This window comes from Lissotriton vulgaris, chromosome 12 (assembly GCF_964263255.1).
Source record: "Lissotriton vulgaris chromosome 12, aLisVul1.2, whole genome shotgun sequence".
NCBI lineage: Eukaryota > Metazoa > Chordata > Amphibia > Caudata > Salamandridae > Lissotriton > Lissotriton vulgaris.
Window position 1 is genome coordinate 607,747,519 of NC_141700.1, and position 13,616 is coordinate 607,761,134.

General features: G+C 46.2%; 1 protein-coding gene across 1 annotated transcript in view; it reads left to right on the forward strand.

Moving 5' to 3' along the window:
- DHODH (dihydroorotate dehydrogenase (quinone)) overlaps positions 1–13,616 on the forward strand; it is a 149,334-nt gene that overhangs the window by 29,018 nt on the left and 106,700 nt on the right. Inside the window, exon 7 of the mRNA XM_086945534.1 lies at positions 13,378–13,531. Coding sequence (XP_086801660.1) covers positions 13,378–13,531 — 154 coding nt within the window. The remainder of the gene's footprint in view (positions 1–13,377; positions 13,532–13,616) is intronic.

A 13,616-nucleotide genomic window follows, 5' to 3' on the forward strand; every position in this document is an offset into this window, starting at 1 on the left:
TGCGCTGGATATTCAGTGTCGCCTGGATGGCGGCTGGGTGGTGGGACATGGTATAATTTGGGTGGCCCCCTCCCTACAGGATCGGGGAGAGGATTTGCCGCTACGATCCCCCATGGGTATTCCCCAGCTGATCTTTCATTTATTTCAGTTTTTGATGGGGTGGGAGTTGCATGTGACTTATGTTTGGCATGTTGGGGCAGTGGGTGGGGGAGGGAGGGAGTGTTCTTCTGTTATCAGCCGAAAGTACTTGCATTGTGTAGGGACTAGATGGTATGGTCGGGGGCAGAGATGCACCTAGCTGCATAGTTAAAGAGCACAGTGTAAGGAGATTTAACTGCGATTGTGGCTGACAGGTGATAAGATTTCTTGCATAACCTGGAATGTGCGAGGTCTAAATACGCCCAAGAAGACTAGGCAGGTTCTAGCTCAGCTTGATAGGCATAACATGAAAATAGCCCTCCTACAAGAAACACATTTGAGCAAAAATACTGAAGCCACAATAGCGAACAGATAGGCAGCCTACAGGCTAGCTTCTTCATACTCCACCTACGCCAGAGGGGTCCTCACCCTAGTTTAAAGATGTGTAGAATTTACAGCTATACGCTCCAGTATAGATAAGGAGGGTCGCTGGGCGATGGTGCAGGGCAAATTAGGTATAGCACTGGTGACGATTATCAATGTGTACGGCCCCGGTGGTAGATGATGTCTCGCCCTTTATACAGATGCTCTCGGTGGTGCGCTCTTGGCTGGAAGCGGCGATCCTGCTGGGGGGTGACCTCAATCCACTAGTGGATAAATCCAATCCAGAAGGTGCACTTATGGTCCAGGTAGCAAAATGCATTAATGACCTGATGCTAGAGCTGGGTTTGGTGGACGCTTGGCGTCTGCGCAGCGTGGGGACACTGGAAGGTACACATATTACTCCTGCATTCAACAGGTGGTCACGATTGGATTATTGGTTGCTTAGCTACGAGGCTAATACGTGGGTGACGGGGAGCCACACACTCCCGCGCACCCTATCAGATCACAACCCTGTCCTTTTAGAGTTAGCTATACCCTTGAACACACACAGGCCCTTCACGTGGCGCTTCAGGGCGGAGGTGCTTACAGACCCGACTTTCACTGAAGCTATCAGGGCGGCTATTGTACAATATTTCGAGCACAACGTTGGGGCCGTAGAAAGCCAGGAAGTCCTCTGGTAAGCTTTTAAAGTGACAATTAGGGGGGTATGTATTAGCACCTCTCCAGGGATGCTCCGAGAACTTAGGACACAATTGAAAGCACTAGAACGACAACTTGAGACCCTGGAACACCAATATAACCTTACACCATCAAGAGATACCCTTGCCCAAATACGAGACCACGTCGAAGAATTTAATTCACTAGCAGAAGTCGAGAAAAAAAAAACGATCCAAACGACAGGTGGCCAGAGCTTATGGTGAGGGGGGAAGGCCGGGTAGAGTTCTAGCTAACGGGTTACGTGACAGGTCCGATAACCCACCAATAGACCATATTGTAGGCACGGACCGGGTATTGCATTATTCCCAACAATCAATAGTAGAACATATTCGTGAGTTCTATGCTTCCACATACACATCCTGTGGGGGGGCGGCGGTAGAAGCCTTAGATGCATATCTAGAAGATACGGCATGCGCTCGGTTGTCTGATATACATAGAAAATGCCTAGATCTGCCTGTAACTGAAGAAGATGTTAGGGAAGCTATCGCAGCGCTGTCCAACAATAAGGCGTCGGGGCCAGACGGCCTCACTGCAGAATTTTACAAAGCGTACGCCGATATACTGGTGCCACACTTGCTGGAAATGTACGCTGAAGCTCAGAAGACTGGTGCACTTCCGCCATCGCTGAGACTGGCCCTCATTATTACTTTATTAAAAAAGGTTAAGTCGCCCACCAAATGTGCGTCCTATCGTCCCTTATCATTGATTAATTTGGACGAAAAAATATTAGCGAAAATTCTGGCCACCAAATTGTTGCCATTAATGCCCCTGCTTGTCCTCCCGGACCATTCGGGGTTTATTCCGGACCGCTCCACTTCCCTGAACTTGAGGACTATATTCGGCATGTTCCATGTACTTAATCCAGACCTGCTAGCATTTGCAGTACTCCTCGATGCTGCAAAAGCATTTGATTCGATTGAACGGGGATATATGTAGTACATCCTTCGCCAAATGGGGTTTCGTCCTGTCTTACTTCAGTGGATACAGATACTCTACGCTGATGCCTCAGCTAGGGTTAGGGTGGGGGGGCTCACTTCGGAACCTTTTTCAATAGACCGTGGCACGAGACAGGGGTGTCCCTTCTCCCCCTTGCTCTTTGCTATCGCTTTAGAGCCACTGGCGTGTAGAATTCGGCAAGGTCATAGGGAGACTGCCCTAAATTGTAGTAATCGTCCGGTTGGCATCTCATTGTATGCGGACGATATGGTCCTCTACGTTCGAGAACCGCAGAGATATCTATCGCAGGTGCTACGTGAATACATTCGATTTGGGCTACAAATTAACTGGGACAAATCTGTTATCATCCCCCTAACGAGCATTACTACGCAGCCTCCTGTAGAGTACCCGCTGATATGGTCTGTAGAACCCGTCAAATACCTAAGGGTGTGGCTACACCGTGAACCTGAGGTGGTGATAAGAGAAAACTATGGTCGCGCATATTCTATTTAAGTGCAGCAGATTGATCGTTGGGCTTGTTTACCCCTTTCCCTAGCAGACCTCATTGCTTTAATCAAGATGATTGTCCTCCCAAAGTTTTTGTACTTATTTAGTAATATCCCTGTATCACTGACCAAACACTTTTTTAAAACACTGCAGACACAGCTGCTAAGCTTAGTCTGGGGAAATAAACAACCGAGACTTTGCTGGCGTACGCTGACATTGCCCTTTGAGAGAGGGGGATTTGGCGCCCCGAATTTTATGCCTACTATTTATACGGGCAAGCGCAACACTCCTATTTTTGGATTAAGCCGCATGACTTTGTTCTGCATGTGGCGGTGGAGGAGGGGGACGCTCATCCAGTACCTTTGAGTGGCATTATCACCCATATGGCTAGACAGACGCCTAGACTAGAGATTAATACGCTGGTTGCCACTATTGCTGCATGGCAGGAGATTTGGAAGCGCAGGCTGCTTTGTCAGTTGGGCAGGAGCGTGGCCCCATTGCGGCTTTGAGGGAAGTGGGTATCACATCAATGAAGGATTTATATCCTGAGGGGAAATACCTCACCAGTGAAGATCTGGAGTATATCCAACATCCCACTCTAATGTTTAAATATACTTGTTATAGGTTACGTAGGGCTATTCAAGATCATTACACCTCATTTCCTGACGAACCGACACCGCTGCATGCATTACAACTGGTGATAGTATCTCCCCACCGGAAAAAACTGGTTACCAAACTGTACAGGGCAATACAGGAGGAAACTCCCATGGGTGAAGACCGTAGCTTAGAACGCTGGAGCTCTGTTGTCGGCCCCCTCCCCATTACAGATGTGGTATGGGGTCGCACCTGTTCACTGACTGGCCAATTGACTTTCAACAACAACTTGAGGATAATTCACCTAAAATTCATACACCAGGTCTACCATACTCCTAAAAAATTACATAGAATGGGTTTGAGAGTCTGATTGTTGTACGCGATGTGGGCAGGCTAGTGCAGACTTTTATCACCTAGCAAGGCAATGTGGTTTAGTACTCAAATACTGGCAGGGGGTCCTCACCCTTATAGGCACTATGACAGGATTGGCAATTCAGTGTACACCACTGTTGTGCCTCTTAGGATACAACCTGCTTGCTGGGGCTGTGATGGGGAGGTTTGTGAGAGTGGCCCTGTTGCCGGCAAAAAGGTGGGTGCTACTCGCATGGGACAGCCCCCTGAGTCCTAAGATTGATATGTGGTTGAAGGACATGGTCTATTGCCGTGAACAACTTGAACTGTATGCCGAGGGACTGCAGGCTTCGTCCAGGCCCAAGGATATATGGGCTCCCCTGAGGGAATACTTCCTGGCTCAGCAAGAATTGGACTCTGATTGAAGCGCTGTTAGAGGGATCGGGATGCTGGAACTGCTGTTGGTTTGTTATGCTGCATTGATTGTAATATAGGATGTGACTTGGTGTATCTCTACAGCACACTGACCGCAGGCAATTGTTGTACAAGTACGGCTGATTTTTTGTTGGTACCTTTTTGTTTTCCTTTCTTATCTGCTTTTTTTTCGCATCTATATTTATTTGTATGCTATAATATGGCATTGTATGCCGGATGTACAGTTTGGAAATGCTCAATAAAAAAAATAAAAATTGACATCCCCAGAGCACAAGCCTCTTGGGAATCGCAGTGACAGGACACTCCCTTTCGCTCATACACTTTTACTCGTTCACAAAAAGATATGAAAGAGACACAAAGGAAGTTTGAAATGTTTATTTAAACTATTGTGTTCTGAAATGCAGTATACGTGCCACCATTGGAAAACTGCCTAGCAAAAATAACACCTGCATTGTCATAAACCGTATATTATGAATAAACCTATCAACCTATCCCCCCTTCTCTTCTACAGAAGCAAACTGATTATACAGCAAAGATCTCTGGGTTTATCAGCAAACCTTGTACCTTAGCATACACAGATGAATGTATTACATTTCAGATACAGCCATGACCTTCTCTCAGGAAATATCGGTCTGTCTCTGTGTGTTACAGCGATGTGGATACCTATATGACCAGGTTCACATGTTTGTAAACAACAGCTGCATTTCTGTGTTGTGTCTAGGTGCGAGTGCCTGACCATAACAAAATAACAAGGGATATTGTTGTTTGACCTAGTCTACTGTTCAGACTTAATCCCAGAAAAGAACAGAACGAGAAAACAACTACAGGCTCTGTGTGAAAATATAAATGTGGCACAGAAGCCAACGTGATTATGTAGTAATGTGTGCAAAGCTAATGTGTCCTATGTCGTAGACAATGAGGCCACAATAGGCCTTGACATGACATTAGGGGTTAAGCAGTATCTAGCTTTCCAGCTGCGTTCTGCGTACTTCGAGCTGCTGTTTTTCTCTCCGCACCCTCCCTCCCCTTGGAAAAAGATGGGATGCCCCTGCCTGTAGCATCTGCAGCGCCTGTGAGTTTCCAGAAAACCTTAGCAGATCGTTTCACAGACAAAATGCAGTCATTACAAACTATAAATGTTGGTCGTAGTATGTATTCACTGTGCACTTTTTTAATAACAATCTGAAGTGGATTTTCCATGGCAGTAAATTGTGAAAAGCAGAGGTGCACCAGGCTTCCTCGTGGAAAATCAAGACCTAAAGTAGGCTTCCTATTAATGGAGAAAAAAGTATACAAGTACCAAAAATGTCTGAAATGGTTAGAAACCATCATCCCGAGGCCACGAAGTCTCTTTGTACGAGCCGCTGACATTACGAGTTGGATTAGGCATCTTTTCTATTGCATTTCGGAGTTTGTGAATCTAGCCCTATCTATGTATGTCGCTCCCCTGCACTTCAGAGGCATTTTTTTTCCTACTTCAGAATAGAATTTGAGTATTGTTTGCTCAAAGGCTAAACAAGTAGTAAGCAGTAATTGATGGTAGATTGCCATCAAGTTAGGATTGAGCCAAAAACAGTTTTATTCCTGAATTAGAATAGAACATTGTGAGAAGTTGGCCTGGCATATGACGTTCCCTATTCTAGTGGGCACCTTGCACCAGTCCAAACGACCCTTATTGATGGTAGGTTTAAGACCACCTTTATAGAAAGCTATCCTAGTGGTAGCTGTGGAGAGCAGCCTTCAGGCTAAGTCTAGAAGGAATGTAAAGCAGCTTGTTTTACCAGTCTATAATCTCTTGAATGACCAAATGAAAGTACACCACACACGGTATATATATAAAATATATGTATTTATTCTAAACACAACCCCTCTACTCTCTTTATGAGGCTACAGGCAAAAGTACAATACAAGGACTTAAATAGCACACAGTAAACTATTGCCCTAGGGGCCTCACAAACCATATACTAAAAAAGTGGTATAAGAACCACATGAGAGTTAGAAGTGAGGCCTAGGGCCTATAGAACTGCTGGGGCAACCAGGAACCACCCAAGGTAGGGACGCAGGAGACCCACGGGGGACACAGGCAGTGTCTGAACACAGCTGCGAATCACCATTGACTTTTATGGAGAAAGTTTAAGTTAGAGTTTTAAAGTTTAAGGTCACTTAGGAGTGGACTGCGGTGAAACCCCTTTAGAACTAGACACTTCGAGTGTCAAGACCCACAGGAGCACCGAAGTACTCGTGTTACCTCACCCAGGGAAGCCGGTTGCATAGGTGTCTTTTCGTGTCTGGTTTCGTCGTCGATTCCAGTGGAGAGCTGCAAAGAAGCGCTGCAGACGTCTAGGAGAAGAGTGTCCGGATGGATCCAAGGGTGGATTGGAGATCTGAAGAACCTGAAAGCAGAGGGGACAGAGTCTGGGTCACTAACCAGTGACCAGGATGGCGACAGGAAGATGCCAGCCAATGTCGGGTGCTTTAAGGTGAAGTAGGTGAAGCTTGACTCTTCAGCCACGAGGTCCAGGAGGCATCGACGACAACCAGGAGCTGGATTTGAGCTGTCCCACGTCGGATGTCGAGTGCTTCAGCATCAGTATCCGGATTGGACCCAACGAGCCTTGGCAACAGCAAACCACGCAAGATGACAAGATTTGGCTTTGGTCCAGACCAGCAAGGTCTAAGGGACTCACCCTTTGTAAGGGAGTCAGGGCACGTCTGGAGCAACCAGGAAAACACAAGAAACAAAGGATTGTCCTTCGTGGGGACCGACTAACCAACAGACTAGAGATCGCGAAGGAGCCCTTAGCGGAAATGCAGGAAGCGGGCCCATGGGACACTTGCAGAGTGTAGCCCTCTGAGCTTCGGTGCAAAAGGTGCTCGGGCGAGGGCAACAAATAGCCCAATGCACAACTTCGGAAAGTAGGTGCACTTGCAAAATTGTAGGATGTCCAGGAGTTCCGGTCCCACGTCTCTCTTGATAGCTACAGGTCTCCGCTTCGCTGGGGACTCGTGTCAGCCTCTGAGATGTCTGGAAGTCCGTGTCCTGTGTCGCAGATTCCTCAGGATCCGTCGGGAACCTTGAAAATGCAGACCGGCAAGATGCTTCTTTGGTGCCTGTTCGAACAGGGGGGGTCACTCCTTGACCCCAAGGGAGATTTCTTCCGTTTTCCAGTCGATATGGAATGTCGAAGGTCCAAGATTTTCTCTTCAGAGTTTCGTCCAGGGTAATCTAAAGTCCTAGTGAATGGGTTCCTATACTTACACTAAGTTTAGGGGTTGGACTAACTCTAGGGTCCCACCTATGGGAGGACCTGGGGAGGGGGTGGTTACACCCCTTCCCCTTTGTCCAGTATCACGCCAGAGCTGGGGCTGAGTATCCCAGCAACAGTCATGACAGCCGCCTCCCAGCAGGGCATCAGCAAGGCATCCGTGTCTCCAGGGGGCCTCCAGGCACCAGCAGGAAGATCCGCAATGGCCCCGCAAAGAGGGGGGGGGGTCACAAGTCAGTCGCGTTGTGCCACGATCGTGCGAATGCCTCGGTCCAGTGCGGCCTGCCACAAAGAGCTGCACCCGATTGCGACCCCTCGTCTTTCCAGATACTCCGCCACAGCAGGGGGAGAACGCGACCGCCTGACGCTTCTGGGTGGCAACTGCCGATCACTGTCCCGCTGCCACCTCCACTTGGTGACGCCCCTTGGCCCAGCCTGTGGTTCGGGGCTCACCTCAGGGCCGGAATGGTGGAGCAGGGATGCCCCTCACTCCAGGAGACCCCCAACAGCAGTGGGCACCTCCTTAGCAAGTGCCGGGGTCCCAGGAGCAGCAGAGGACAGGCCCAGCCATGAGGCGCACTTCAGGCGGACATCGGACGCCTTACGGCGCCCCTCTTGGATAGTCTCTTGCCCAGGGCCAAATGACTATGTACCTCGGGAGGCCCCAGATGACCGGGAATCGTCTCTAAATCCTGCTTCGCCACCTTGCAGCCATCACAGGCAGGGGAGCTGCGTGGCTGAGATGGTAGCATGCCACATTAAAGCGAAAGCAATAAGTGGAGACCTATTTAAGTGATTATTATCTAAAAGCTGATTTTAGTACAAAAAATATCTCGAGGGTTATTATAGTGTTACCGTGTTTACCAACACCAGGAAGCATTTCAATTAAATAAATGGCTGCTTTGCCCAATAGTGAGTTAAGTATGCTTGCCATTCAAGAAGTAACTGGGAAGGGCAGTGGAATCAAATAAACTGAACATCCCTTTCACCATGCTGTGCCGTCTGCGTAGCACACAATTGCAAAATGAGTTCCTCACGAGCTTGCCCCTTGCCAAAAAAGTAGGCATTGGAAGTGGAAACAACAAAACTAAGACCGGATTTGCAAAAGTATGTTTCCTCTCAAGTATGTTTTCCTTCAAGTTTAATGTAACCATACAAATTATTACATTTGTACGATTCCCTGTCTCTTTGTTAAAGTTGAAACTGTAATCTGGTGGCTTACTAGGACAGGATCTTTGTTTCTTGTAGTGCCCAGAATCGGGAGATGCAGTATAAACTACTGCTTGGATAATATGTCCCAATGGTTAAGTTGCATGCTGTTATCCTGGTCTCCTCTCCAAGTTTTTGCCATGGCAGCCTCACAAGCAATGAGTCTGCTTGCATGGTCATGTGCAGAAACTCAAAATTTTAAATTTACTGGAACTAACCACAGAGCAATTCCTAAACATATACCACTAGCACCATAAGTTGTAATCTATTATGAGGTCCATTGTTAGAAATAGAACTTCCTACTACACTTAAGTGATGCAATGCTTTCTTCAACGTAGGGAAGCTACCATAGTCCTGAAACTTCTACCTCGCAACAGTGGAAAAGCATGCTAGTAGACATATGCATTCTGGAAAAGTTAGGTTCCAAAAGCCTGGGTCAATTGATGACCAACTGGGAAGTGCATGATGCATTTATTTGATTCCTTGAACTCTAGAGCCCAACGCTGAAGATAGAGAGGTTGCCTGGGGGAATTTGGTGTGCATCCCTGTTTTTTAGTGAACCACCCCTCCCCCCCCCCCCCCCCCCCCCCCCCCCAACCTTGCAGAACAGACCAGTCGTTGGTCATTTGGTGGTATTCTAACCGGTTGGAAAGCAAGATCTTGTCAGCAGTCCTCTACAGCTGATAAATGAGAGTTTTCCTTTGGTCTCTGTTGGCTCAGTACAATGTTTGGCACCAACAGCAGCATCTCTTTTAATCTCCAGGCAGTTTCTTTTTTCTAAATACTTCTTTTTTTGTGACCTTAGGACTCCTAGGTCACATTGTGCTCTTTCCCCAGACTTCAAGAAGCTAGGAACGGTTCAGTTACACCCCCATACCCACCTATTCCACATCTACTGTTTGGCATCAGGGTGTTATGTATCATTTTAGGACCCTATTGTAAGTTCCATGTGATCCATGCCCTTATATAGGTATAAATCCCCATATCCTTATATAGGCATAGAAATCATAACCATATTTAGGCATAGCTCATGCATTCCAAATACGGCAGGGCTACTTCCACTAGTTCCGAAAATCCACAATGATTTCTTGGAAAACTCAGCTTCAGCAGCCGGGTTACTTCCCCTTGCTTGAATATTGATTTGTCCAAGAACTCATGGAGTTTTCAAAGAACTGAGACTCTTTGATGACGTTATTATGTCCAACTGTACGCCAAAGTCGGCACCTGCAAAGTATAAATATGCCCATACTCGCCCAAGCAAACACACAGTGATTTGGAGCAGTTCGACTATCTACTTGCCCGACGCGCCCTGCTACAGCAAGTGCTGAATGAAGCCGACCCTCCAGCAGACACACTGAGAAAGATGCTGTCTTTTCTCCTGCCGAGAAATCCAGCTCAAGTGTTTCCAAGCTACGCTTGCGGGTTGTTGGGAAATCGAATCCCGAAACCAGCCTTCTCCATTTTAAACTAAGGTACGGAGCTGATTAGACCCTTAGAGAAATCTTGAGCAGATTCTTGGCAAAAGATTACTACATTTATGCTACACCTCAGTTACTTCCTCCCTCGTACTAAGCTTAGGTTAGGTACACCGGGGGTAGGCGTATTTTAGAAGCGCCAGTTGAGTACTTAGAGCCTCTGTTATTTATGTATGTATTTCTGTATGGTTTAGGAACCATACAATGCTCTTACAGTATTATTTTATTCTACTATTTATACTGTACGCATTATATTTTACAAACTGTGTTACGATTGTAGCAGTTCATTTCTTATGCTTGAGAAAGAAGACTGTTTAATAAAACCTTTTATTGAAAACGCCCGTCTTTCTACTTTCTCTGCACCTCTAGTGAAATGAAGCATGCACGATTGACTGAGTGAAATATCTATTGTTTCCACGACTCTGAAGATATGTTTTATCTTGGGGGAACAAAGTTGTCATGTTTATGCGGTTGTCAGAGACTAATCCCTTCTTGTGAATTCGAGAACGTTTCTAGTGACCTCTGAGCTATCTGGCACACACAATTAAGTCTAGTATATTCGATAGAGACCTAGTCGACCTCAGTCCTATGTCTAATCTATAGGATATATTATTCCAATGCTCAAAGTCTATTGGGAATATAGGAACTACACTACAAGGGAAGGGCATGCATAATAAAAGGCCACATTTGTTCTGTGTCTGTTGCCTGCGCAACCTTCTCTGTAATAATATTCTGTGATTGGTTATGCACCTGTAGGAAAGTGCCCCTTTTTTACATGGTCACCCCCACTTTTTGCCTGGTAATGATGCAATGTCAATAGAACTGCAGTGGGTTCCTGCTATCGTGTTGCCTGGTGCCAGATTGCTTTCTCTAAAACTGTGCTATTCCCCCAATTGGCAATACCCTTAGCACCCCTGTAAGTCCCTAGTAAATGGTACATCTGGTACCTAGAGCATGGGTACTATACATGGTCCCTAGGGTTGCAGCTTGTATTGTGCCACCTTAAAGGAACCCCTCCCCACACTCATGCAAACTGCATTGAAGGCTGCGTGACCTGGTGCAGACAAAAGTGAAGACCCAACATAGCTCACCTGTCTGCAAAGGTCTGCAGATACTGCATGTAATATATGTAAGTTACCACAACAGCAGGCCTTATAGCCCTAAGGTAAGGTGCATTATATTGCATGTGAGGACATATCTGCATGAGCAGATATGCCCCTGCGATGTCCAAGTCGATTCTTAGTCATTACCAGTAAACAGGGAAGCCATATTGAGTGTATGTACTGGGCACTAGTGATAACAAGTTCTCCAGCTTCATGATGGCTTCACTGAAACCAAAGATGCTTGGTATCAAGCATCTCGTATTAATAAACCCACACTGATTAGAGTAATGGATTTATTAATACATGCACCCGGAGGGTATCTTAGAGGTACCCCCTGAAACCCCCTGAAACCTGCTCATCCACTAGTGTGCTGGCTGATTGGTCCAGTCCATCCTGCCACCACAAATGCATTTCTGACCCCCTAGAAGGTGAGAGCCCCGCTCTCCGAGGTCTAGGACAATGCCTGCTCTGGCTGGTGTTTACACCTCCTCCCAACAGAATAGCCTATCCGTGCCGTAGGCATCAAAGCCTTGCCACCTTTTGTATACAACCCCAGCATCCCCCAGACCTTGGAGGTGCCACCCCCCCTGCCCATAGGCCCATTTGGCACCAGGGCAGGCGGGAATTTAGTATGCGAAGTAAGAGCAGAGCACCCACAGGTCAGTCACACCTCTAAGGTGAGCTGCCTGATGTTTCCCACTCTAGGAAAATTCCACAATCTTAGTGATGGCAGAATTTAGGAAACTGCGCCAGTGTTATCCCCACTTCCCACAGGAAGTGGTCATGCACACCATGGGTAGGTAGCCTATTGATTAATACTCTCCACTCCCCTAACTTCCATAAACGTAATATTCAGGGGGCTCCCTGAATCCATAACTGGAGATTCCTCTGACTGAGAAGAAGAAAAGGATACTTAAAAGCCAAAAAGGGGTTCCCATGGAAACTCATTGCAAGTATATAAATACAGTAAATGTTCATTCTCCCAAAGGAAAGCCTTACGCGTTAAAACACACTGTTGGTTAACACTGCTAAAATCGTAATCAGTCTATTCTGAAAAAGTACTTACCTGATTACGAAGTTCTTGAGGTCAAAATATATATAAAATACCTGTTATTTTTCTAAATTGGTGTGGATCTCCTTTTTGAGTGTGTGCATCATTTATTCACGTTGTTTGTGCCACAAGTATCTAACACTCATCTCTGATGAGCCTAAGGCTGCCAGACTACACTACCCTAGATAGAGCACCTTGGGTTTGCTAGAGCAAGCTCCGTCTACTCACAAGGGATACCTGAACTCTTTACACAGCATACCTCTTTTTGGTATACTATGTAAGAGCCTACTTCGTACACCTCCTATCTGAAGTTTCTAAATGTTCTCTACTGCTTATAGTTAAAAATTATACTCCCATGCATTGAGCAATTTTTGCACAAATGTTTTTATTATTTTTTGGTACTTTTTGTCACATGCTTGTGTCTTGCATGGATGGTACTCTGCCGCACGTCCTACTCCTTGTCAAAGAAGGAGAGGCACAGTAAAAGGAGGTCGAAATTCTGCACAGCCTGTTTCAACAATGCGCTCTCGCCCTAACCCAAATTCCATAAAAAAAATGTATATGCTATCTAGACCCGGTGGAAACTAAAGTGCTTATAGTTAATATAAAGGTCTTTCCATGCTTTAAGTAATTGGGCTGAGGTAACTCCCAATAGCCAAGTTTCAATAACAGCAAGTCTCGATTGTGTAAGAACATTTTGTGAACTGAAGAAAGCCAACAAATTTTATTGGACCAGATCTAAGAAATAAATCTTTAGAGAACGTTTGGGATAACACCATGTCTCTACTGCCCAGAAGGGGGAGGGGACTGTGTAGTAACACTTCACACACTGACCCCTCTGCTGGCCATTTGCAGTCTTTCTATATCCAGAGAAAGGACCACAATTAAACGGCATATCCAACTCACTTGCCTTTGCTATGGTGTATGAATGAGTTGCTAACCACACCTGATCAATAAGATCCTGTTTGTAGCTCTTGCTTGCAGTATCTAACCTAGTTTCTATTTTGTACCGGATTTGCTATTCAGATTTTGTGTTTCCTTATGTACCAAGCTGTGGATTACACTCCTGTTCTGTAAACTACCCTTGTTCTGCACAGCATGCCTGCATTTGATGTGCATTTTGCACTGAATGAATGGTTTAATTTTCTGCATGCATATTCATATGTGCTTGCCAATGCAGACGTAATCCAATTCCTGTCTCTCTTCCTCAGTTAGGCATTGACGGAATGGTGATCACAAACACGACCATCAGTCGGCCACCAAGCCTACAGAGTGCCCATCGGGAAGAGATTGGAGGACTCAGTGGGGTCCCACTCCGGAACATGGCTACACAGACAGTCAGGGAGATGTACTTACTCACCAAAGGTAACTTGTTACTCCGAATAGGTACAAGCTTAGACAAGCACCGGTTCAAATCTGCCAGTCATTGCGGCCTTACAGCATGGTATTG